A 27,930-nucleotide genomic window follows, 5' to 3' on the forward strand; every position below is an offset into this window, starting at 1 on the left:
GACTCGAAAAATTATGTCAGTGAGGCGGCCTTTTAATAACAACATACATAATATATATATATATATATATATATATATATATATATATATATTTGTGTATATGAAAGAGAGACATGAATTGCCGGATGGGGGTAGGGGTTGGCCGGTGATGGAAAGAATTGCCGAATACAGAAGAGATGAAGATATATTGTATGATATATCATATATGTTCGCGCACGGGGTAGAGTTGAGAACCAAGTGTGAAAGAGAGAATAATATTTTGGAAACTTAAATAGTTGGGGGGGGGGGGTTTGCGCAATTTCAGGAGGCATGGTAAAAATAAATAAATAAACCAAGAATATAATAAAATAAAATAAAATAAAAAAATTCAGAGTGGTCACCTTACAGGTCCGTGGCTGCCTAAACAGTCAATGGTATCAACATCCTCAATAATTGGTGCATGGCCCTGTGGAATATCGACGGCTGTGATCTGTTACTGTCTTTTGTTGACCTAGCCATCTATCTGGAGTCATTCCTTTTGGACTGTAACAGGGACTGGCCAAAAAAAAGAGCCCAAATCCTGAACTCAATTCTTCTTTTATGTATTAGAAACTTCTATTGTGTGTATATATATATCACAGCCGTCGATATTCCAGAGGGCTATATGTATATATATATATATATATATAATATTGTCATCCAAAAACAATAAAATAAAAGAACAAAATTTGTATACTCTGTCTCTATAAATGCAGGGCAAAGTTCTCTCTACATTCACAATCACATTCTTTGTTCTCTGTTTCTCCACTCTGCACCGAAGAGGCATGCTAACTAAAGCTCCATCTCATTAGAAGTATATCCCCAACACTGTGAGTCCCTCTCTCCTCTTGCTTTCCCCATGCATGCATTTTTTCCCCTAAGTGTGTGTGTGTATATATATATATATATATGTATATATATGTGTGTGTGTGTATTTAATTATGAGAAAAGAAAGTAATATCCAATAATTATCACTCTCAGTCTCAACTAAACAAATTTCTCACCCGTATTGATCCGGTTGGTATGATTTTTCTTTTCCAAAAGGTAGACAGAGAGTTTTAAGTCATGGTAAGAACATTATATCGGAGTATCTATTTTCTTTAAAAAATTGAAAGTTGGAGACCAAACCACCCCAAACGTTAAGGAAACTAATGATGCAACTCTTTACATTTTAGGAAGCATAAAAATTAAAATCAAATCAAATTAATTGATAAAATTCATGTTGAGTTGTAGCCCTAATTTACTTTCCATCTAGTAAGGGTTGAGGCAAAAAGTAGTGATTTATTTTTTGTCTTGTGAGTTTTGCACTTAGATTTTAGTATCTATTTAACTTGATACATGATATTATTAGAAATTGTATCAATTAAAGAGAACATTGAAAATCGAGATAGAGATTAGAGAATACGTACGCGAGATAATGGGTGTTTTGGAAATTAGACCAGATTTGTTTGTTTAACTTTTCTATTTTAATACAATAGGCCGTTAGTCCAATTTGTTTAGGGTTGGAGACCCGGAGAAAACTTTTCTTCCTTAATGGCAAGTGGTTCATAAATTGGTGAGAGTGCTACTTTTGGAGTCCAAATGAAAACGGTGAGCTACGAACCAAAGGAGCTAAGAACTAGAGCTGATGCTTAGGTATAGTTGAAGTGAATTTGTTTCACAAAATAATTTTAATTAATCGTGTTTGCACTTCATAAAAAAGTGGAGGGCTCTATTTTATTATATTTTGCATATATATTCAATTCAAAACATTTAAATCACTCAATTCACTTTAACTGTTGAGAAGGCCTTCTTAGTAATCTAGTGGCGTGCATCTCTCGTATGGTGCTTGGAAGTCAACTTCGAGCCTTCTCGTCTTCCCTCTCTCCCTCCTTGCCCTTTGTAAAATAATAATTAGAAAAAAAATCACTATAACTATGATTCTTAAAATAATTTTCCAAACAACTAAGAACACAGTCATCAATAAATAAAGTAAATATACTGCAAACAAAAAACATAAAAATTAACATCAAGAATTGGTCTTATTAGAAAAGAGTTAAACGTCTCAGTGCAAAACATTATTTAGAAATAATTTTTACAGATATAGTTGGAACTTTACTCACTCCATCCGTGTACTGGCTTCTTGCACACTCCGAATTAATTTGACTCATATACTGTCAACCAGAGGATTTAGATATTATCCTGGTGAAAGCGCTGTTTCTGTGAGAGCTTGTGTTGATTACACTCCACCGGCTGTCTCTCATTTAACGCAAAAACAACACTTTCATTCTAATAGGGCAAAGCTGGCCCCACTCAATCACCATCACCCAATACCCTATCATACATATTGTATGAATAATGCTTAGCTACTCACCGGTGGGTAACTTCACCCTACTCACTCCTTGTGTGTTCCAATAATAATTTACCACATTAACTTTAATAAAAAAAAAATAACCCACGTAACACATAAGGGAGTAGAGTGAAACTACTCACCGGTAAATAGTTAAGCATTATCTTTACATTATTATCCTCAACTTAAATTTTTCTTTCAATTAGTAGTACTGCCACAAAGCCATGCCGTTACAAGTAAACGTAAAGGGTACTTTAGTAATTAGAGTACTGCTTCTTTGGTCATAAACTGGGCAAAGTTGCATGTAGACACTGCACTAAACAGAAATGGGCAGCTTAAGCTCCAACTGACTTGAACTACTATATCATTATCCTAAACATAGTAAATCTCTCTCTCCCCTTATATATATATATATATATATATATATTGCCATGAAAAATGGATGTCTGAACTCTGAACTACATGTATGATTCATATGCCCATAATTTGCTTCTTTGAATAAATTTTCTGAATCGACATATCTGAACTATTTATGCATATGCTTTTAGCAAGAACTCCATCATTCATTTTTCGTTTGTTGTTTTGGGTTCTGTTTGCTACGCTTGCTTAGCTTGTGTGATGGGCTTTGCTTAGCCTTCTTTTGTTGTATTCTTTTTTTTTTTTTTTTAACAGACTAGGATATGTAAATGTTCAGAATTATTAGTCCCTGCTATTTACTATTGAATACGTAAGCAAAGAGTTATAAAAAATATATATATATTTATAACACATTTTTGACTCAATTGCTTACCTGCCACACAGTGATTGCCCGGAGACAATATAAGTAACTTCTCCAAAAATGTCTGCAAGTCATTAAAGAATCTTGTCAACAGATCTTATTAACCAATTCATGTCATGCCTCATTTGTAACATGTATCTAAATGTCTTTCTTGATTCAAAGCTAAACATTTACATATTTGAAATGTGAAAAATAATGGCATCAACTTAAAGCATCTTCATTCGATCATAAAACAAAGAAACCATGCATATATGATACAACCTAGTAAAGAAAACTGAAAATTCTAAGAATATCTTGCAGAACTTCAAGCCTCCACAGCAAGCATAAATCTGTGATGGAAAGCAATCATACCACTGAGACAAGTGAATTCTCCAGCGCGGCACAACAATTGATGATGATGGAGTTCCCATTCCTCTCCTTCCCAATTCTATTCACATTCATTCTCTTTTTGTTCATGCTATTCAAAACCAATATCAGTTCAACTTCAAAACTGCCTCCGGGGCCATGGAAGCTACCTCTAGTAGGAAATATTCACCAATTTATTGGATCTCTACCCCATCGACGCCTAAGAGATTTGGCCATGAAATATGGACCTCTAATGCACCTACGACTCGGACAACTTTCAATTGTTGTCATTTCTTCAGCAGAATATGCCAAAGAGGTATTGAAAACACATGATATCGTCTTTGCTAGCAGGCCTTTTAATCCCACGGTAAATATCATATTTGAGAATGACATTGTGCTTGCACCTTATGGGGATTACTGGAGACAACTTCGGAAACTTTGCATAATGGAGCTTTTAAGTGTTAGACGCGTCCAATCATTCCGACCCATCAGGGAAGAAGAGACCTCGAATTTGATCAAATCTATTTCGACAAATACAGGATCTCTCATCAATTTAAGTGAAAAGCTTTTCTCGATTACATACAGCATCACTGCAACAGCGGCCCTTGGTAAGAAATTCCATGGGCAAGAAGAATTCATCTCTCTTATCAGGGAAGCCTTAGAGATAGCAGCAGGATTGACTTTTGCTGATCTCTTCCCCTCGATTAAAATGCTTGCTGTGATAACTGGGCTGAGGCCTAGAGCTAAGAAAGTTCATCGAAAACTTGATATGATATTAACTACCGTCATTGAGGAACATAAAGCTAGGCAGATGGCAAAACAGACCAGTGATGGTGAAGCTGATCATGAAGACCTCGTAGATGTTCTTCTAAAAGTTCAGGAGGAGGGTAACCTTGAGATCCCTTTAACTATGACAAACATACAGTCAGTTATCTTGGTTAGTACATTTAATTGCTTTATGCTTCTATCAATATCAATCAATTAAGCATTCAATATGTAATGCTTGCATATTTCTTTTCTTCTAACTCAATTTTAATGCTCTTTCAGGACATGTTCAGTGGAGGGATTGAGACATCAGCTACAACTTTAATCTGGGCAATGTCAGAATTGTTGAAAAACCCAAGAGTGATGGAGAAGGCACAAGCTGAGGTGAGACATGTTTTATGTCAGAAAGGAAATATCCTAAATGAAGATGACCTTCATGAATTGAGTTACTTAAAGTTAGTTATCAAAGAAACTCTGAGATTACACACTCCTCTCCCTTTTTTAGTTCCAAGAGAGAGCAGGGAGAGATGTGAAATCAATGGATATGAGATACCTGCGAAAACCCAAGTCCTTGTCAATTCATGGGCAATTAGTAGAGATCCTAAAAATTGGAGTGATCCAGAGAGTTTTGTTCCAGAGAGATTTCTTGACAGTTCAATTGATTACAAGGGGACTCATTTTCAATATCTACCATTTGGTGCTGGAAGGAGAGTCTGTCCTGGCATGTCATTTGGGATAGCTAGTGTTGTGCTTCCACTTGCAAATTTATTGTATCACTTTGACTGGAAACTACCCGAGGGAGAGAAGCAAGAAGATCTAGACATGACTGAGGCCTGTGGTGCAGCAATTAGCAAGAAAAGAGATCTGTGTGTAATTCCCATTGCTTATACTCCTTCAATTGGTGAATAAGATATTAACACAAGAAGGTAGAAAGCGTTAGATGGTCTTCCAGAAATAATTGAATAAAAAGTCGGCTTCACTTATTGTGTTTTTACTGCAAAGTTTTTAGAGTTTTGATCTCAAAAGCTTATTCTCTCTTTCTCTCTCTTCTCTTCATACATTGTTGTTTGATCTATAAGTGCAATGTATTGACTCTATCTGTTTTGTTATTTGTCTAAAAATAATTAAATTTATGGGTAAAGTACAGCCACATCCCCTGAGGTTTGGCAACGGGATACTTAGAGGAAACTTACCTGTTTTTTGGACAAAGACACCCCTTGAAGGTTATAAAAATGGACAAAGACACCCTTTTACATGAGAAATTGACCAAATTACCCTTTGACCATTTAGGAGACTTTTTTAACTTTATAATTTAATAAATTGGACAAATCTACCCTCATGAACAATTTATGCATAAAAAATAAAAAATAAAAAATAAAAAAAAAAAAAAACCCTGAACTATGGTGGTGGGTGAAATCGAAGGCGGTGGTGAGTGGTAGTGGGTGAAATCGAAGGGGTGAGTTTTTTCTTGGGTTGTCTTCAATTAGGTGGCAGGCAGAGGTTTGGGAATTAGGTGTGGCGACGTCAATAAGGGTGGTGGCGGTTGTAGTATGAAGTTCTTGCTGAGAGCAGTGGTGAGTGGGTGAAATTGAAGGCAGTGGTGAGAGTTGTGGTGGGTGAAATCGAGGGCAATGGTGAGTGGTGGTGGGTGAAATTGAAGGCAATGGTGAGTAGTGGTTGGTGAACTGTTGCTATAGTATGAAGCTCGCCGGTATTAATGGAGATAGTTGTGTCTTTTCTTGTTCTTCGGCCGCCGTTCGAAGCCCTCTTGCTCACCGGCCACAACCGAGCTCTCCACCATCTGAGCCGCCGCAGCCGAGCCCGTCACCCACCGATACACCAGCCGTCACCCACTACTTCGCCAGTCACTCCACTGTGAACCGGCATCAGTTCTGTCCTCGTTACCTTACCCACCACCTATTCCACCAATTAGATGACCCAGTTTTGTCGAGCGAGCCCCAAATCTGGTGAAGCCTAATTCAGACCGATAAACCCGAAGCATGAACAGTTCTCAAGACCCATAAGCTTACCTATCATCTCTGGCGAATATGAGAGGGAAGAGATTGAAGAACCAACACAATCAGGCTTCGATCCGCATTCAGATCATCATCATGCGTTGATGGGTGCTTCGCCGGAGTTCGGTCTCCATTGTAGAAGTCACCGTTGCTCGGACCTTGTGGTTCAGTTCACTAAAGCCTCTCAAAACGTCCCCACCATCATTAACCTCATCAATGCTTCTCACCCCACTAAAAAATCCCTAATTTTCATCTACTTCCTCCACCTCATCGAACTCACTGACCACGCCTCTGCCATGCTCATCGTCCACAACACTTGTAAATCCGGCCACCCCGCCCAGTTGCCCAAGCCCAGTCCGACCACATCATCAACGGCTTCAATGACTTTGAGCATCACGTCAGATGCGTCTCCATTTAGCCGCTCACAGTTGTGATGACCCTGTGGGCTAGTGTGCCGTGGACGGGTGCGAGAGACACTGTTAGGCTACCACACTGGTGAGCTACAGGTGCAAAGTCTTACATTGCCTGGGAAAGGGAAAGGTGAAGTGTTGATATGTAAATGTGTCACTCCAATTGGTATGAGGCCTTTTGGAGTAAAGCCCAGGAGCAAAACCGTACGGGCTTAGACCCAAAGCGGACAATATCATACCATGTGATGAAGTGGGTCGTTACAAATGGTATCAGGGGATTTTTCCTCTGATTCTCGATTCTCATCTTTGTACACCATCGGTAGTTTTAGATCGATGGTGGTGGAGGGAAAATGGGTGGTGGTGGTTTAAGGGAAGATGGGTGGTGGTGGTGGCGGCTGTAGAGTGAACATTGCCTGTATATACATATATATACGTGGAGAGAGGGGAAGATGGGTAGTAGTGGTGGCGCAGTGAACGCCGTGTGTATATATATATATATATATATAGAAATAGAGGGGAAGAGGGTGGTGGTGGTGGCGCTGCAGCAGGGCAGTGAACGCCGAGAGAGTGGGGGAAGAACTAAGAATGTGGTTAATTTTTAACTTTTTTTTATGCATAAATTGTTCATGAGGGTAGATTGGTCCAATTTATTAAATAGTAAAGTTAAAAAAGTCTTCTGAATGGTTAAAGTGTAATTTGGTCAATTTCTCATGTAAAGGGGTGTCTTTGTCCATTTTTGAACTTTCAAGGGGTGTCTTTGTCCAAAAAAGAGGTAAATTTCCTCTTAGTGTCCTTTTGCCAAACCTCAGAGGGTGTGGTTGTACTTTACCCTTAATTTAATTATCTGATTCACTTAATTTTGTTCTATTGCATGTTATTTCTAATTGAAGGCTTTTAATCCTTACTAGCCATTGGTGGTTTGAGAGACTTAGATGTCTTCCTCTACACACACACACAGAAGAAGAAGAAGAAGAAGAAGAAAGGTTTGGTAGGGGCATTTTTGGAAGAGTAAAATGGGTATTATATTTATTGAGGGGTGTTTTCGCACAAATTAAAAAGAATAGGGGTTTTTTTGCACACTTTTTAAATAGGGATAAAAGTGCTATGAAAGGTATACTTCAGAGGTGTTATATAGATATATATGTATGTATCTTTGCTTATGTTCATTAGTATGCACTCTTATGATGAGTGTAAATCCCTCATTATTTTTGTACCCAGTCAGCTTCAGCCTTGCTTCTGCAATTATAAAAATAGCTCTCCCACATTTTCAATACTAGTGCAATATCACATAGGCATATAACTTTGCTGTACTTGTGCATTTTTAGGCTAGTAATTTTGTTTTGTGGAAAACCTATAAAATAACAGGGAAATGTTGACATTGTGAGTTTGAGTCGAATGCACACACTATGCAACATGTTTATTTCAAGGATGCAAAACTCATTGTATAACATATTATATTAAGTTGAAACATGACAACATTATTAAATTGAAAATGAAGTATTTTTTTATTTTTTATTTTTATCGTTATTGTTGTGTGGTGTTGCATTCTTGATTTAATTATTTAGGAAAATGCTAGAGCTAAAGTGTGTGGGTTCTCTTAACAACCTGTTCTCAGGGGCGGAGCTAGGATTCAATGTAAAGGGGGGGGGGGGGGGGGCGTAGTATTAACAACTTTACTAATATAATATAATAATATTTTAAGTCAAAAGTACTTCATGATCGATTAGATGCATACAAAAATATATTTAGCCAATTTGTTTATAAAACAATAATTGGCCTATATCTAGTCAAATATGACATAGATAAATGCAAAAAGAAACCTGAAAGACCAAACAACTACTACAAAAGCTGAGCTTGACGATCTTTTAGAGAAGAAAAATCATCTATAATTGAATCTATACTAAAAGTCTGAGCAATTTCTTTTTCAATACTGACACTCAAGTAATCTGCAAGAAAGTCATCCTCCATCTTGTTGCGCAGTTATGTTTTGATAAGTTTAATAGTTGAAAATGCCCTTTCTGTAGTTGCCGTGGAAACGGGATGAGTCAAGACAAGACGAATCAACCTATCAATCAAAAAGTAGATTTTTGACTTCTTTGTTTTCGGTAATCCTCTACATAGTTTAGAAATCATTGGCATATTTTTCAAATATGAATGAACAGGCATTACAACCTCATAATGTTGCAATTGGAATGCTAACATAATACTCTCTTGGTCTGTGAAATCTTGAGGATAAAATTCATCTACAAGCGTGCAAATGTCTTCAACATTAAAGAACTTGTAACCATCTCTAGGATCCAAAGTTGAGCTGAGAGTAATAAGTTTCATTTGCCTTTTCACTAAATCTGTTATTCAACTTCTGCAATTGTAAATCAATTGTGCCATAAAATATATCAATCCGATAGTGGTGCTCAAGTGTAATATTCTCTTGTGGGTGACGTGACTGACCCTTAATTTTTTTAGTATAGGGAACACTCAAATCAGGTACATCAATGTTGTGGCACTCACAAAATGATTTAACAATATCAAGTAAGTTGTTCCAACCATTTTCTCTCAATTTTAGAATGATTTGTTTTGTACTTGAAACCAATTGCATAGCATTTACGATGTCTTGATCTTTTTGTTGCAAAGCTTGACAAAGGATATTAGTTATTCCCATAATATCTTTTATCAAATGCAAAATAAACACAAACTGAAATAATCTAAGAGTATTAAAAGCAGTATCAGCATCTCCCCGAATCTTGTAATTACATCCATCTTCAATGAGGTTGTTAAGAACTGAATGTGTTGGACCAAATAACCTTATCAAACTACAAACAGAATCAAAATGGGAGTTCCAATGAGTATCTCCAGGTCATTGCAAGTTACCAATCTGATTAGCTCCTCGGCCAGTTTCAAGTTCATCAAGATCTATCAAATGGGCAATTTCCATAACTTGAGCAGAATGTAATTCATCAGTTCGTTTGCAAGAAGCTCCGATGTTATTGATAATGAAGTTCAAGTTTGAAAAGAATTGATGGACAACGATTACTTCCCTAGATGCGGCAACTAATGGTAGTTATAGTCAATGAGCTAAGCAATGCACATAATATGCATAAAGACAATCATTAAGAAATAATGCTTGCAAACCATTCCATTCACCACGCATATTGCTAGCACCATTATAACATTGACCTCGGAGATTGTGAACATCAAGATTATAATGAGAAAAAACTGCACAAAGATCCTTTTTTAAATTCAATGAAGTTGTATCTTTGACATGCACAAGATCAAATAAACATTCTTGTAAAAAATCATCTTTATCAACGTATCTTAAAACAAGAGCCATTTGCTCTCTTTTAGATTCATCACGAGCTTCATCAACAAGAATACACAACTTGACATCGCCGATATCTTCCCGAATCTTACTTCTCACTTTTCTAGAAAGAATATACACAATCTCCTTTTGAATTTGTGGCGAGGTATACTTGGCATTTATTGGAGCATTTTCAAAAACAATTCTAGCAACATCATCATTATATGACGCAAAAGCCTTTACCATTTCAATGAAATTGCCTCGATTACTTGATTAAAGGGATTCGTCATGCCCTCTAAAAGCACAAGCTTGATAAGTAAGCCATCGGACCGCATCAATTGTGACCTTCAATCTCAATCGATTATTTAAAACTTGTTCGGAAGTTTGTCTAACAATCACTTTATCAATATGACAAGGTTGATTTCTTAAGTCTTTACATTCTCTCTCAACAATGCTATGAGCAGAACATAGACTTCCTCCCACATGATTTAAAAAAGCACACCTATTGCCATCATTAACTTTCTTCTAACTTTGAAATCCTTGACTAGTAAATGCATTGGTTCCGGGACGCCCCATTGGTTTCGCTCCAAAAAGAAAGCAAGGTAAGCAATATGCAGCATCCTTTGAAGGAGAATACTCTAAGTAGGTAGGAAATAATTTAAACCAAGATGATTGAAATCAATGACGATGTTTTTTCGATCCAGAAAGCGGATATACTGAAAACACAATTTGGTATGGTTTCGCTTTGATATAAGCTCGTCGAACTTCATCACGTTCGTCAACAGGATAATCCCATTTTTGATGACGTAATCGCGGATCACGTTCTAAAAAGGTAGGATAAACTTTTGTATGTTCAACTCTTAGAGATTTTGGAGAACGCTGGTTATCATGAACCAAAACATCAACATTAGAGGCGGAAGCCGCAGAAGGCACATCATTTTTTTGAAAAAAATTGTCAATAGTTCCTTTTTGCTTCACCATCGTATAACACTGTACCTAAAGAGGGTAATTCAAATATAAAATTTTAATACCTAAGGTTTTACATTGTAATTTAAACCAACGATCCTAAATTCCTAATAAGCATAATTGAGTAAAAATAATATTGTACCCTCAATGCATATAAAACAACTAATTTAAAATATCAAAAAGTTATCACCCACAATTGTGCGCCTATGTAGTGTCTAAAAAATAAGTGTTTAAACAATAAATTGTGCGCCTGTGAAGTGAGCTTAGAATTTGTATATATAGCAACACTTACATGACTAATTTCGTGTGAATTCTAGAAAAAATAGGAAAAGATAAGTTTTAGAAGAAAAAAGTGTGTACCAATTAAGATTTTCAGAGCCTTCGTGATAGTTTCCCTCGGAATATTATGCAGTTCTGCTCCTGAGATGTAAAAAGTTATAAACATCAATACCATTGAGATATAGAAGTGAACAAATTAGCCACAAATATTTTATTTTTTTATTGAGATATAGATGTAAAAAGTCAAGCACTTTTTGCTAACACAAATGACAAAACTTTAACTTCTATGAACTAGTCTCAAAAATGGACCAATCACTCAATCAGTAGACTAATTCAAAATGAACAGGTACAATTAGATACACAAAATCAGTTAAAATTCCAACACAGAGTCAGTTACAGAGTCAAATTCAAAGAAATAAGGACAATAAGGTGACTTGTAGAGACAGATTCAAAGAAATAAGGTGTGCTCAGTACCTGGTCAATTGACAATTATAGAGTCAAAGAGAGAAAATGAGTACGAAATAGATAAAATAAGGATTCTGAGGAGTGAGGACTGCAACTACTAATCGACCGCACACGGTGATGCAAATAGTTTATGTGTGAAGAACAGAGGGTTAGGGCAGGGGCGGAAGGAGGGGTAGGCCAGCAAGGGCCAAGCCCCCCCAATTTTTTTTTATTTTTTATGTTAGTATACATATAAAATAAAATAAAATAAAAAATTATTTCACTACACTCTGGCCCCCACCCCCAAAACATTCAGCCCGCAAATTAAGGAGCACAACTAAAATTTCCTTTCCCCTTCCCTCTGCGGCTCCGCCCTTGCCTTTTGCCCTAACCCAGGGGCGGAGGGAGGGGTGGGTCAGCAAGGGCAGGCCCTACCGAATTTTTTTTTAATTTTTTTATTAGTAAACATATAAAATTAAAATAAAAAAAAATTTGTTACTACACTTGGCCCCCCCACCCCCAAAACATTCAGCCTGCAAATTAAGGTGCACAACCAAAATTTCCTTTCCCCCTCACTCCGCGGCTCTGCTCTTGCCTCTTGCCCTAACCCTCTGTTCTTCACACACAAACTATTTGCATCACCGTCGGTGGTCGGCTAATAGTTACAGTCCTCACTCCTCAGAATCCTTATTTTATCTATTTCGTGCTCATTTTCTCTCTCTGACTCTGTAATTGTCAATTGACCAAGTACTGAGCACACATTATTTCTTTGAATCTGTCACTACAAATCACCTTATGGTCCTTATTTCTTTGAATTTGACTCTGTAATTGACTCCGTGTTGGAATTTTAACAGATTTTGTGTATCTCATTGTGCCTATTCATTTTGAATTAGTCTACTGATTGAGTGATTGGTCCATTTTTGAGTTTAGTCCATAAAAGTTAAAGTTTTGTCATTTGTGTAAGCAAAAAGTGCTTGACTTTTTACATCTATATCTCAATAAAAAAAATAAAAGATTTGTGACTAATTTGTTCACTTCTATATCTCAATGGTACTGATGTTTATAACTTTTTACATGTCATACCCCCTAATTTCGAAACACGGGTTGATCAAATCCGCGCACAAAATTAAGAAAAATCAAAATAATTTAAGTATTTAAACAAGCACAGATTACAAATAGAAAATAAAAAGAATAAATAACTCGCTGAAGGAAAATCTATTAAATACTAAATCCATTAATAACTCTCGAATGGTTACAGTTCGGGAATCCCGTAACTCAAGGACCCCTTAACCAAACTCCACTATCCAGAAATTCACCACTACATACGGAAGTAGTAATATCCTACTTTGAAATAAAATAGAAAGAAATGATTAGTCCCCCAGCTGCAGATCCTCAATCTTAAGACTTGGAACTTCTAATAACTTGAAAAAAAATAAATCGCGGGCTAAACCCTACGAGCAAGTTCACTCTACCAGGCCTCTGAAAACCAATAAGCAAATCATCTCTGATCAAAACCAAACCCAATAAAGTTTTAACTTTAATAAAGCACGATATACATATCTATATATAATTATATATACTATACTAATCACATCCATTAATAGGTTTATTAAATTTCCAAACCTATTAAATAATTATTAAAATAATAATCATTCCTAGACCAATCTACCATTTATTTTTAAAAAAAACTCATTTAACCTTAATCACATATTAGTCAGTTGTTTAATCATTTAAACAATAAATTATAATAAAAAGAATATTATATTTAATCCAAAAATCCAATAATGATTTTAATTATTTAAATCACATCTCCAAAATCTAAGCTTTGACAGATTATCCATATCTCCACCAGTATAATTTTATTAATATGCATAAAATAATACACTAACCTGTAAGTACTAGACTATTCTAATTTAAGAATATCTAATCCTAATCCAACCTATACATACAATAACTATAGATGATCTTTTAATTATCTAACACACAGCAATATAATTACACTTTGGCAAATCAACCATGACATTATAAATATATTTATTTATATATTAGCAACTCAACCATGCCTCCTTTAGTATATATATTTATATTTTTAATTAGCAACTCATCCATACTTCCTATGTATGTGTTTTATTCATACAAATATTTAACCCATCTATTTAAGCCTTTGGCAACTCATCCATACCTACAATTCAACCATGTACCAACTCTAAACTTAACGATGAACTAATTCATACATAGACATCTCATGCATTTCATAAGCATAACATTACTTTAATAACCAGCCTATCCAGATATACTAAATAAGAATAATTTATATTAATCATCTTAAATGATAAATATATATACATACATTTATATTATATAATATATAAATATGTATAATACCATCCATAATAATCTTGGATTATTTAAATCATATATATATACATATATATCAATATATATATATATACACACACATCCCTCAATTCTTATCCTAAACAACTAAACCATATATATACATATATGAATAATTGTATATATACATATATAAATAATTATATATATATATATATAATTCCTTCCACAACAATATATTAATTTAATTATATGTACCCAATTTAAATGTTACTAAATCTCGTTAGAAATAGTTTCCCATAAATACTCCTTCTCTGTAAATAATTTTTTTCGACACCGTTTCACTAAAATATAAATATCTCCTAGTATGACAGGAATCTGATAATGAAATTGGTACCATCAGAAAGAGGACGAAAAATCTTTGACTTTGAGCTCTAGAATGACCTAATTTCGATTTAAGATGACTGAGTTACGACCGTTTTAATTTTATATCACAAACAGGCAAAATAATTGGCTGAGCTCAAACACTATTGTGAGCTCAACCACACCAGATTATTTCTCCTACATTAGTACTCTAGATCAGTGAGCACACCAATTCTCCATGTTCTGCGCTACACTAGATCAATCCACCTATGACCAAACACCGTCCACGGTTCTGATTCCCATGCGCACCATAATTACATAGCCATGAAGCACCAGATCATTCTACTGAATCTTATACTAATCTAATGGTCCTGATTGGCATGTGTACCATCATTCCATGCACCACAATGCACCGGATCAATCCAAATAAGATTAAATAATCCAATGCCCAGATTAGCATGTGTACCAAATTACTATGCACCGACCTACAACAGATTTCAACCTTAATGTTGCGCCGATTATACAGACGTTGCATTCTGTGCGTAAGTTATATATATATATATAACATCTAATAAATTCCTAAAAAAATACCAGAAAATTCTAGAACATCTCAGAAAATTCCAGAAATTATAGAAATCCCAATTAAACCGTCTTGGGTCATGAATCAAGCATATCAATTGATTCTAAAAATAAATACAACACATACATCTATCAATTTAAAATCCAAAGATTAAAATATACAAAAATATATAATAAGTCGTTCTTTTAATTTATTCGATCTAACCATTATTTAATTAATCCGTTCTAACTATGATTTAAATTAATAATTTAATTAAAGCCTTGATACTCAAGGTGAAATCCTTATGGGTTCTAAGAGGAAAGATAGAGAAGAACTCACCTGAAGGTTTCGAAACGAAACCGACGCTTCAAGTTTTGATTGTCTCTTCCAATCCAAACGTCCTCCTTCTCAGACCCGGTCTCCTCCTTGTCAGCCTTTCTTTTTTCTCTTTCTCTACCTCCCTTATTTTTCTAACGTGTAAACCTTTAATCCTAAAGCCTTATGTGTATATTTATACACATTAAAATCCAAATCCTATTCCAACTAGGACTATAAATTAAAATAATAATCTTTAAATAATTTATATCTATAAACATACATTATATATATATATATATATATATATATATATATATATATATCTTTCCATTGTAATTATTAATTAATTATATTTATATATAATTATATATATATATATTTATAATTAATACAAAAATGATCATTTAAATAATTAAATAACCATAGGTCTTTATTAATTAATCCAATAAGGCTTTATACAAGCCCAAGACCATATTTTTTGGTCCAACTTCCCTTAAACTCAAATCCAATTAATTTAAATAAACCAAATAATTAAATAAAAACTTAAATAATAAAAAATAAAAAAAAAACTAAAAACTAATTACACTAAGCACATAAACAAAATAATAAATTACAACCAAGTCACACCATACCAATAAAATCAATATGCCAACAATTCAATCAATAATTAAGCACATACACAACAATCATCATATCAATAATTTACGAAATATAAATAAAATAAAATAATTAATCTAAGCACTGAATAAAACAAATCAATTAAAAATTAAAATAAACGCTTAATTCAAATTAAATCAAATAAATTATTTAAAAATAAAATAAAAGTAATTAATTCCAATTAATAAATCCTTTAAAATATCGGGGTATTAAATTCTTCCCCCCTAACAAAAGGAATTCTGTCCTCGGAATTCACGAATTCATGAAATGAAAACTTTAATTATTTAATTTCAAATTTCATTATTCCTTTTATCCGTGTGGGAATTAACTCATCCACACATATTCATAATTAGGAGACACATCTCGTAATTAGTTAATTCCATATTTATATAATTGATAAATATAAGTACACACTAGAGACTCTCACTGGACTAAAGCAGTCTCAACCGGATAGTGGGTATCTCATGTAAAATGCACACAAAGGTGGTCACGAGTCCTCCTTCTACCAAGGCCCACACATCTTTAAATCCAGCTACCCATCTCAATCGGCAATATACGCCTCCATCCTAACCACTGATCCTGAGACTCAAGCTCATATCGTGGCGCGCGCGCACACACATACACACATATATATAATCCATTATATTCAAACATAAAAGTAAACTATCCAACCATATTATTTCAATGGCATGCCATCCAACTATTCCGTTTACCTGACACGAATAAGTAAGACTTAACTCTATGGTTAATCCGTTCCCTTATAAATATATAGGTAGGACTTAACTTCTTTGGTTAATCCGTCCCTGAAATGCCACCGTCCCATACCAGTGCATTAAACCATATAATCCATAAATAAATAGGTAGGACTTAACTATTTCGTTAATCCATCCCTAAAATACCTCCATATTATTTTAATGGTACATAAATCCATATAACCCATACTTCATGCAATATATATAATTATACATCAAATAATCCAGAAGTAATTATAATAAAAATTTGATAAATACATGATTATATTATATGCCAATACATGATTAAAATCACATAAATAGATATTGAAATTGCTAGAATAATATTGATAAGCGCCGAATATTGCATATTCAAGCGCCTTAGCTGCAGTAGTTAAATCCATTATTTGATTATTCTTTATAAATTATCTTTATTTGCACGTTTTTATTTATTTTTAGGTTCATTGGCCAAAAAGGAGCAAAGAATGGTGTTTTATTCAATCTTTGAATAACAATGTGCTCAAGGCTAAGTTCTGGCAGCAGCGGAATCTGACTTTGCTTGCCATTTTTGACTGATCAAACTCGAGAACTGGACTTCCATTTAAACATGACATATTTAGAGCTTTGATTTAACTTTCAAAATATTCAAACAGTTCGTCATTTGGAGTTCGGAGTAGGAAGTTATGGCTGTTCTACCAAAGTTGTGCAAAGCAGGTCAAAAGGAAGGAGCTCACTGGACTAACTTCGAGCACTCGAAGTGCTTAGTTCGAGCGCTCGAACTCTGGGCAGATTCCTCTTCGAGAACCATCACTTCAGCCCACTTGCACCTTGTCTCTCTTATCTCTGATTTCCATCTTTATGGGTTGGTTGGAGATGTCTTGTGGAGAGTTGTGCCTTGTTTGGTGGAGAGAGATGTCTACAAAGGAGGGGGGAACCACAAAAAGAATATGATATCTCATCTTTGCAAGATTTTTGGAGAGAGAAAGAGGAGGAGAAGATAGAGTTCTTGAAGCCAAGGAAAGGGAGCTCGAAAATGGAGGTTGCAACCAAGCTTCTTCCTTCTTCTAAGGCTCCCATGGGTAACTAAACCTCCTTCTAGGGAGGTGATGAAGCCCCTCCCTTGTAAGTATAGTTCTATTTTAGGGATTGCAATGTATAATCTTTGGTCTTTTCATGGTCTAGAGCATCTTGCCTTTTGTAATGGATCTTCATGTATGTAAATGATTAATGTTGAGTCAATTATCTATCTTTGATGGTTTATTCTTTTAATCATGTTGCTTGCACTCTCATGGTGACAATGGTAGTGAGATCATGAAATGGTTTAATGGCATGTTGATAAGGACTTTGATAGATCATTGCTTAGGTGAAACCTTTGATGATTTATGCTTATTTCTTGCCTTCATGTGCTTCATCATTTTATCTAGGGCTTGATAGTTTTTCATTCAAGTAAATGTGGTTAAGCTACACCTTAGTTAGGTAGTCTAAACATGTTAACCTTTGATAGATTATGCTTGCTTCAGATTTAATGAACTTCTTGAGGATATTATAGCAACCAAGTGTGCTATGTATCATGACCATATATATATATTATTTTTCCCCAATTTAGCTCTAATCTAACATGTGTATAGGGATGGAGGCGGATTCACTTCCCTAGTCCTCTTTACTTGTATTTCATCTCCCTTCAACTCTTGCAAACTTTTAATTTATGCACCTTAATTTCATAGCTTAAGTGACAACCAACAAATCCTCTATGAACACCCCATATCATTCTAAAAAGACTCTAGACGCTTAGGTTGCCATAGATTAGCGCAGTCTCAGTGGTTCGACTTACCCGACCAATAGCCCTATTTTACAATGATTCGTGCTATTGCGAAGGTTGATTTATAATTGTAATCGACTCAACCGATCAATTTTTGGCGCCGTTGCCGGGGACTGCAAACGGTTTAGCAACCGAAGTTCTAGGGATAATTTTAGTTTGATTGTTAATATTGTGTTTTGTGAATACTTCCTTGTGTGGTTTTAATAACTCTGTTGTTGTAAGTGTGTGAGATTCTAGGAACTCGGGGCTCACTGAGGGAACGCTAGCAAATTTGTAAGTCTAGGGGACTCCAGGTAAGTTTCTTGACCTTCTAGTTTCGAATTTGTAATATATTATGCATGTGTTAACCTTAGTGATAATTTAGTTTTAAAGCCCTTGTTGAGGCTTTTATCTTGTTTAAATTTCGTGTACAAGCATCGGTCCTTGTCGTGGCCATTTAAATTCTGTCTTGATAATTGAGGAGAATGGGAACATCGTATGTGGAGTTGGGAATGATGAATAGTAGCATTGATAGCATTATATATTGTTGATGTTTAGCCGTAGATCGCTCTCCCTACCAACTCTTGACTCGCCAGTTGACATAAATTCACTTGAAAGAACGCTTAGACGAAAACTTAGGGAATCTTCTAGAGTAAGAGAGCTTGAAACTGAATTTAACACAATGGCTGAAAATGTAGGAGATGTTAGAAATGAGGGAATTAGGGCCGAAATTCCAAATGAAGAGCCAATGACTCTCAGGGACCATTTCATCCCTACTACATATGATTCACCTTCATGCATAGTGATGCCAAACATTGATGCGGCTCAATATGAGATCAAATCAAGTACCATTCAAATGCTTCCATCTTTCCATGGCCTTGATAATAAAGATCCGTATAAGCATCTTGATGAATTCCTTGAAATCTGTTCGACCATCTGGTTGAGAGGTTTTCCTAAGAATGCACTCCATCTGCATCTTTTCCCATTTTCTTTAAAAGATAGAGCAAAGTATTGGTTAAACTCACTCACTCCAAATTCTATCACTTCTTGGGCTCAATTACAGCAAGAATTTCTTAAGAAGTATTATTCGGTGAGTAAAACCAACCAAATGAGACGTTCCATTCTTAGCTTTTCTCAAACGAATGGAGAACAACTCTATGAGACTTGGGAAAGGCTACAAAACCTTCTTAGAAAATGTCCGCATCATTTGATTCCAAAATGGCAATTAGTGCAAGCTTTCTATGCTGGCCTAACCGAACCCCATAGATTCATGGTTGACTCTTCTTGTGGCGGGATGTTCATGTCCAAGAATGCAGATGAGGCTTGGACCCTACTAGAGAATTTAAGCGAAAATTCACTTCAACATAATTCTCGTAGGGCTCCGACCTCAACCAATGCAAAGAACACCAACCCGTGTCAACTAAAATCAATAAGGGAGGAATCATCCCAAGTGGATGCCATAGCTCATAAATTCTATCAATTGATGGCACCACATCTCTCTCCTTCATTATCTCAAAATTCGGCAAGTTCGGTATGCTCATCATGTACTGGTCCATTTCATCTCTCGGAAGATTGCCCCACACCGGAGCAATATTCCAATCCAAATGACGAGCAAGCTAATGCCATGTTCTCAAGATCCGGGAATAATCCCTATTCCAATACCTACAATCCGGGATGGCGAGATCACCCTAATTTTTCGTGGCGACAACAAGCCCCACAAAATTCCCAATTCCAAAATCAAGGGCATCAAAACCAGCCCCCTCCTCAATTTCAAAATAGGCAATTTCCAGCCTCCTCCAGCTACCGTCCTCCGTATAATCCAAATGTCTCTAATCAACCTCCGGTCTACCCAACTGATGAAATTGTGGCTGCAAACAAGCAAATGATGGAGTCATTAAACAAGCAAATCATGGACTCTAACAAGTAACTCTTAACATCTTTGCAACCTACTCTTCAAATGGTTCACTCTCATGCTCAATCCATAGCTAAACTCGAAAATCAAGTGGGCCAAATAGCTAACTCTGTGAACCAATTGCTTCAAAAGGACAAAGGTAAGCTTCCCGCTCAACCATTTGAAAATCTTAGAGGGATGCATGTGATTGATGAAACCCTTCAATCGAGTGGGCTGAGTCATGAGCATTTTCAAGCAATTACCACCCTTAGGAGTGGTAGAGTGGTTGACAACAAGGTTGATGGAGACAAAAATGGAAAAGAACCTCCTTTGAGAAATCCAAATTCGAGCTCTTCCAATCAAATTCCAAGCTCTTATTGTCCAAATACCATTCACGGAAATCCCACACATGTTAACCTAAATGTGGAAACTTCTTATGAGCCAAAAGCTCCGTTTCCACAACGTCTTTAAGATTCAACACACATTGGGAACAAGAATTGTAAAATCCAAGACATGTGGGAATTTTTCAAGCAAGTGAAGATCAACTTGCCCCTCTTGGATGCTATCAAGCAAATTCCTCCCTATGCGAAATTTCTCAAAGACTTGTGTACTCAAAAGCGCACTTCTAAAAGTCATTTGCCAAAGAAAGTGAGGTTGACTGAAAATGTTAATGCTATCATTCAGCACAGCACTCCTCCAAAGTATAAGGATCCGGGTGCCCCCACAATCTCTTGTGTCATTGGTGACAACAAAATCGAGAGGGCCCTCCTTGACTTAGGAGCTAGTGTGAATTTAATTCCATACTCAGTTTACTTACAGCTTGGCCTGGGAGATTTAAAGCTGACTTCCGTGGTTTTACAACTTGCCGATAGATCGGTCAAGCATCCACGAGGCATTCTTGAGGATGTTATCATCCAAGTGGACAAATTCTACTTCCCGGTAGACTTTGTGGTTCTTGACACAGAACCGGTCCACGATCCAAAAAAACATATTCCAGTGATCCTTGGTAGGCCATTCTTAGTTACGGCTAATGCATCAATTAATTGCCGAACCGGGGTCAAACTCTATATCTTTCATGCAACTCAACATCATTCCAATGAGGATGATTGTTTTTTTGTTGATGTCATTGATGAAGTGGTTGAAGAATCTCTCCCCTTCGTTCTAAGCAAGGACCCCCTGGAGACTTGCATGTCTCATTTCGACTTCTTAAACTTTGATATTAACCAATCCATCCAAGAAGTTAATTCTCTGCTTGATGTCGACGCTATCATGGATTTTCCCCCTTGGAAAATTCCAAGAGAGCCGCTTCCTCAGCTTTCCACTACTCCTCCGGTTCCGTCTTTGAAATCTCCACCGCTACTTGAGCTTAAGCCGTTCCCGGCCTATCTCAAGTATGTATTCCTTGGTTCAAATCAAACTCTCCCGGTCATCATTGCATCGGATCCTCTAAAAGACCAAGAAACCAACCTTTTAGCGGTGCTACAAGAGCACAAAGAAGCTATTGGTTGGGCAGTGGCTGACTTGAAAGGAATTGACCCCTCCATCTGTATGCACCGCATTCATATAGAGGATGATGCAAAGCCTACTAGAGAGGTTCAGCGCCGGTTAAATCCTAACATGAAGGAAGTGGTAATGAAGGAAGTAATAAAATTGTTAGATACGGGAATCATCTACCCCATCTCTGACAGCAAGTGGGTAAGCCCCACATAAGTTGTTCCCAAGAAATCCGGTCTCACCGTTGTTGAAAATTCAGCGGGTGAGCTCATGCCACAACGAACCACCATCGGGTGGCGTGTGTGTATTGATTACCGAAAGCTCAACTCGTCAACTAGGAAAGATCATTTTCCATTACCATTTATTGATCAAATCCTAGAAAGGCTAGCCGGCCAAAGTTACTATTGTTTTCTCGACGGTTATTCCGGCTATAACCAAGTGGCAATCGCCCCTCAAGATCAAGAGAAAACAACATTCACATGTCCCTTTGGAATTTTTGCATATCGACGCATGCCTTTTGGGCTATGCAATGCTCCTGCAACGTTTCAAAGATATATGATGTCCATATTTTCCGATATGGTTGAAAAATTCTTGGAAGTTTTCATGGACGATTTTTCTGTCTTTGGCTCCTCCTTTGATTCTTGTCTCAACAACTTATCTCTTGTACTCCAAAGATGTAAGGAGACAAATCTAATTCTAAGCTGGGAGAAAAGCCATTTCATGGTCCAAGAAGGCATTGTTCTAGGTCATGTCATCTCTAAATGGGGAATCGAGGTAGACAAAGCAAAGGTTGAGTTAATTTCTAATCTTCCTCCTCCGAATTCCGTCCGTCAAATCCGTTCTTTTCTTGGCCATGCGGGTTTTTATCACCGCTTCATCAAAGACTTTAGCAAAGTCTCACGGCCCTTGTGCAATCTCTTAGCCAAGGATGTTCCATTCGATTTTGATGAAGCTTGTATGGAAGCTTTCATTAAACTTCGCACTCTCCTCTCATCTGCCCCAATAATGAAACCGCCTAATTGGTCTCTTCCTTTTGAGATCATGTGTGATGCATCCGACTATGCATTAGGCACGGTTTTGGGCCAACGTATGGACAAGCTCCCATACGTCATTTATTACGCTAGTCGAACTCTTTCTGATGCTCAATTAAATTACACAACTACTGAAAAAGAGTTGCTAGCTGTAGTTTATGCCTTGGACAAATTCCGCTCCTATCTTTTAGGTTCCAAGGTCATAGTCTTCTCGGATTATGCCGCCCTTCGGCATTTGCTATCAAAAAAAGAGACCAAACCCCGCTTGATTCGATGGATAGTCTTACTTCAAGAGTTCGACATTGAAATTCGGGATAAAAAAGGGGCAGACAATGTTGTCGCCGATCATCTCTCTCGCTTATTCTTTGAAAAATCGTCCGATTTCGCTGTTGTCCGTGATTCTTTTCCGGATGAGCAACTTTTCCAGATTTCCCATGCAAATCTTTCATGGTTTGCGGATATTGTTAACTACCTTGCGGTAGGTAAAATTCCAACTCATTGGTTCAAACAAGAGAAGGACCGGTTCTTTTCCCAAGTCAAGCATTTCTTTTGGGAAGATCCGGAGCTATTCAAATACTACCCAGACCAAATCATCCGGCGATGTATTCCCGAAGTTGAGACTACAAGCATTCTCAATTTCTCTCATACTCTTGCTTGTGGAGGCCATTTCAGTGCCAAAAACACCGCTCACAAAGTTCTTCAAAGCGGATTCTATTAGCCCTCCTTGTTCCGAGATGCATACAATTTCTGTAAATCATGTGAAAGATGCCAAAGGCTCGGATCCATGTCCCAAAGAGACATGATGCCCCTCAATTTCATATTAATAATTGAAATTTTTGATGTGTGGGGAATCGACTTCATGGGACCATTTCCATCTTCTTATGGCTACGAGTACATCCTTGTAGCGGTGGATTATGTTTCCAAATAGGTGGAAGCCGCAGCCACCAAAACCAGTGATCATAAAGTTATGATCGAGTTCATTCAATCTAACATCTTTAGTCGTTTTGGTACGCCCCGAGCAATCATCAGTGATGGCGGATCACATTTCAGAAATCGTTATCTTAAATCCGTCTTTTCTAAGTATTCCGTCATCCATAAGGTTGCTACACCTTACCATCCTCAAACGAGTGGTCAAGTAGAGGTGTCTAACCAGTAGATAAAGCACATTTTGGAAAAAACGGTTCGACCGGACCGCAAAGATTGGTCACTAAGACTAGACGATGCACATTGGGCTTACCAGACGACTTATAAGACACCCATTGGTATGTCGCCATATCGACTTATCTTTGGTAAAGCGTGTCATCTTCCAGTAGAATTAGAGCACCGTGCTTTTTGGGCCATAAAAAGGCTAAATTTTGATCTCAAACAGGCCGGCTTTAATCGTGCTTTGCAACTGAATGAACTTGAGGAAATCTGAAATGATGCATACGAAAATGCCAAAATCTATAAGGCAAAGACTAAAGCTTTTCATGACAAGCACATTGTTAGCAAGTCTTTCACCCCGGGACAAAAGGTTTGGCTTTTCAATTCTCGCTTGAAACTCTTTCCCGGTAAACTCCGTTCAAGATGGGATGGTCCATACATCATCACTACTGTCTTTCCTCATGGAGTAATCGAACTCCAAGATCCGGCAAGAGGATCGCTCTTTAAAGTTAATGGCCAACGGCTTAAGCCTTGCATTGACGGCATAGTCCCAACCCGAAAAATTGAGGAATTCCTCTTGACAGACCCAATTTACGAGGATTGATGCCTGTTCTAGCTTCGTCTAGCTATCGACTTTAAATTTAGCACAGCAAGATAAGCACTTCTTTCTATTTCCAGGCTTCTCTACATTTTCATTGCCTGGGCTTTAAAATTTTCTGGGAGATTGCTATAGAAAGCCAAAAATTTAACCTTATCTGGAATTATCTTAAATTGTGTCCAACAATTCAAATTGATTCTCTTAGGCCTTCTACAACCCTTATTTTCATACTTGGAAATTTTCAGCTCCATCCGGCAATTTTATTGGATCGTTGGAATGCTTCACATGTGTTTGCCCTCTATTTTTTTTTTTTTTTAATGCATTATTGGAAAATTTTCTCCAAATTCCATTCATGCATTGAAGAGATGTTGGCTAATTGGCAATTTCAAACTTTGAGTGCTCGAAATTTTCATTTTTCAGTTAAGAGCCTACTGTCTCAAGTTCGAGCACTTGAAGTGCACCCTTCGAGCGCTCGAAAGTCCCTCGAAGCTCACTGCCTCAACTTCGAGCGCTCGAAGTGCACATTTCGAGCGCTCGAACCTCACTGCCTCAAGTTCGAATGCTCGAAGGCCTAACTTCGAGCGCTCGAACCCCCCCTTCCCAGTTTTTAAATCTGATCTCTCTTTCCCGTGTCTTTTCAGCTCCTCAACCCACGACCTCCTCCCTCCATTTTCACCTTTTCTCTCTCCCATTACTTCTCTCCTACCTCCCCCACTCCCTCCATTTCCACCTTTTCTCTCTCCCATAACCTCAACCTTTCCACCTTCCTCTCTTCCTCCATTAACTCCTACCCCCCCCCCCCCCCACTCCCTCCATCACCCACAACCTCAACCTTTCCATTTTCCTTTCTTCCTCCATTAACTCCTACCCACATCCCCCTCCTCTCCTTCTTCTTCATCCATCCCTTTATATATGACCATCACCCCCACTATTCCTCCTCATTCCACCTATGCCTTTCTCCTCTCTTCTTCTAAGGTATGTCTCATCCCTCTTTCTCTTCAATCTTTGTGTTTTTCTTTTATTACATTTGAGGAGTATGGGCATCAAATCTTTGGAGTTTAATTGTGCTTGTTGCTATGCTCTATCATAGAGAGCATTGTGTCTGAATTTTTTTTGGATTTCTTCATAGATTCCTCTCATTCTCACCTCATTTCTTTCTTTATGCATACCAGGTGCTCACTGAAATTCCCCAACCAAGTTCGCCTCTCCACATGTCTCGTGCCTGCCCTTCCCGTCGTCCTAGACCCTCTGAGGATGTTCCCGTCATTCCTTATGAACAGCCCCGAGCCCCTTGGCTTGACAAAGAGCTCAATTATGAGCTTCTCTTCCCGCTCACGGGTGTCTTTGACACTCTTCCCACCACTTCATGGGCTGTAGCGGAGCTAGTTAACCGGCGTCTTCAGCACATTTACCAACCCGTTTCCAAGGTCACCTACCCCCGTGTGGTGCGGCTCTTCTTCCAGAATCTTAATTGCCCCGAAGAGCCGCCAGTCACTCTCACCACATCCATTGACGGCATCCCTTTTTCCTTCACTCTTGCGGACATGGTGGCAGTCTCTAGCTGTCCTCTGGAGTGCCCCGATGACCTTGTCAATCATGAGAATCTCCCTTTATATGAGGAGCCGGACACTTTAAATGTGGAGCAGGTTGTCGCTGCCATTTGCAACGTGGATGACCCTCATCGCCCTCGGAGCTTTACCCTCAAATCCACCCTTCCGGAGCGAGTTTGGTTCCTTGACTCCGTTCTCAAGCATAATGTTTACCCTTTGGCGCACAGCACCGAGCGCCGAGGCCTGATGTTGTAAGCCTTGTATGCCATGGACCAAGGCAAATGGTTCTCTGTCCCAGAACTCATTTGGGACACATTTATGCGGTTTTGGGACGAGTGTATCAATGCACGGCAGCAGCATCTTAAAAATTGGCCTTTGCCATTACCATTCTTTGTTATCAAGCTCTTGAAGTACAAGGGCTTCATGGTTCCTCCTCATGAACCAAGGGGCAAAAAGATTCAAACTTTTACTCTCCGCCGGTGGACTAATGTTCTAAGCCATTCTCGGAACCCTCGGCTCGCTGCTCCTCCTTTGCCCCACTCTCCATCTCCTCCTTTTTCTGAGGATGACCCCATGGCGGAGGACGCTGAAAGAGACGAGCCTCCTGATGATCTTCCGCCCAACCAAGCCTTTTTTCGGGCTAGTCTTGCCCGTCTTCATGAGCGGATGGATCGTTTTGAGATTTCTTTAGCCGACTACACTCGGACTGTGCGGGAGGACTACTTCTGTGCCGAAGAAGACCGTCGCCTTGCTGCCGACGACCGCCATGTTGCGGCGGAGGACCGTCGCATGGCACAGGAGGACCGGCGTGAGACTCCATCCCTCCTCAATGCCATCCTCGCCCATTTTCCCCCGGCCCCGTAGATAGCTGCCACTGTTGGACTTTTTCATTTTGTTTCGTAATTGTGTATGTTTCCTTTATGTTTTTCTTTTACTTTTCAACTTTAGGATTGTGCTATGCACAAGTTGCTCTGGTTCAACATGATTAACTCTCAGTTTCTTTTGTAATCATGTTTTTATGAATAAAAATCCTTTAGCATTTCTGTTATCTTCTTTTTCGACATTTTCCGTCCATATTTTACTGTTTGTTACTATTTTTCTCGTTGTTCTGCTCTTTCTTCATGTCCCATTACAGGTGGCACATTTCAAGTTTGGGGGACGCATTTTGCGCTTTTATATAGCTGGAAACCTTTGCCTTCGTCGCTTCACTGGGTATTTTTGTTCCTTTTATCCCCTTTGCCCTTTATTTTTTTTTTTTTCCATCTTTGTCTCCCACATTGAGGACAATGTGTCCTTCCAGTTTGGGGGTGCAACTTGCATTGTTGGTTCCATATTTTTGCTAAGTAATGACAGTATAATTTAAAACTGGGCGGAGATAAAGCATATGTTTAATACCGTGGATATAGAAGCAATTGTGAATTTTTGAAAATAAAGAAAAAATGTGATTTTAAAATGATCATGTGGATTCAAATTAGTCTGTATAAATGTCTCAATTAGATTCTCGTTGGATTTTCCACTCTTTTATGCTTCACAATACACAGATGCACATTGGAAACTTAACCGTGAGGCATGTAACTTGATTAACCGTGATCTTGACCTAGTCAATCTGAATTGATGAACCTAATAGATGGATACCTTTGGTGTGAAAAAAAAAAAAAAAAAAAAAAAAAAAAAAAAAAAAAAAAAATTGACCAGTTTGAGTTTGTAGCCTTTCCAACTTGAGTTATTAAACCCTAGGAGTGCCACTACACTCAACACCCTAAAGCTATCTGGTTTGGGAGTTGTTGGCCTAACGCTTGCTACATGGGTTGGTCAG

General features: G+C 37.5%; 2 protein-coding genes across 2 annotated transcripts; one reads left to right on the forward strand and one right to left on the reverse strand.

The window, feature by feature from the left end:
* Positions 1 to 686: 686 nt before the first annotated feature.
* On the forward strand, positions 687 to 5,227 carry LOC132302269 (premnaspirodiene oxygenase-like). The gene is made up of 3 exons (XM_059799116.1): positions 687 to 848; positions 3,426 to 4,407; positions 4,518 to 5,227. Exons 2-3 carry the CDS (start codon positions 3,460 to 3,462, stop codon positions 5,142 to 5,144), a joined length of 1,575 nt encoding a protein of 524 aa, XP_059655099.1. The 5' UTR covers positions 687 to 848; positions 3,426 to 3,459; the 3' UTR covers positions 5,145 to 5,227.
* Positions 5,228 to 8,950: 3,723 nt separating this feature from the next.
* On the reverse strand, positions 8,951 to 10,201 carry LOC132305136 (uncharacterized). Its single transcript, XM_059802816.1, has 3 exons — positions 9,790 to 10,201; positions 9,529 to 9,708; positions 8,951 to 9,438 (listed from the first exon to the last, which is right to left on the reverse strand). The coding sequence occupies exons 1-3, from the start codon at positions 10,199 to 10,201 to the stop codon at positions 8,951 to 8,953; spliced, it is 1,080 nt and encodes a 359-aa protein (XP_059658799.1).
* Positions 10,202 to 27,930: the final 17,729 nt, after the last annotated feature.

This window comes from Cornus florida, unplaced genomic scaffold (assembly GCF_030987335.1).
Source record: "Cornus florida cultivar Cherokee Brave unplaced genomic scaffold, ASM3098733v1 CherokeeBrave_3.0.0_Hap2_Chr04, whole genome shotgun sequence".
In the NCBI taxonomy this organism is placed as follows: domain Eukaryota; kingdom Viridiplantae; phylum Streptophyta; class Magnoliopsida; order Cornales; family Cornaceae; genus Cornus; species Cornus florida.

Bases quoted from the DNA above. Each gene is read 5' to 3' on its own strand.
- LOC132302269 (XM_059799116.1), top strand. From the start codon at position 3,460: ATGGAAAGCAATCATACCACTGAGACAAGTGAATTCTCCAGCGCGGCA. The intron at 4,408-4,517 runs GTTAGTACATTT...ATGCTCTTTCAG, and splicing joins ACATACAGTCAGTTATCTTG to GACATGTTCAGTGGAGGGAT.
- LOC132305136 (XM_059802816.1), bottom strand. From the start codon at position 10,201: ATGGTAAAGGCTTTTGCGTCATATAATGATGATGTTGCTAGAATTGTT. The intron at 9,709-9,789 runs GTTTGCAAGCAT...AACTACCATTAG, and splicing joins TATGCGTGGTGAATGGAATG to TTGCCGCATCTAGGGAAGTA. The intron at 9,439-9,528 runs GTAACTTGCAAT...CAACACATTCAG, and splicing joins CCGAGGAGCTAATCAGATTG to TTCTTAACAACCTCATTGAA.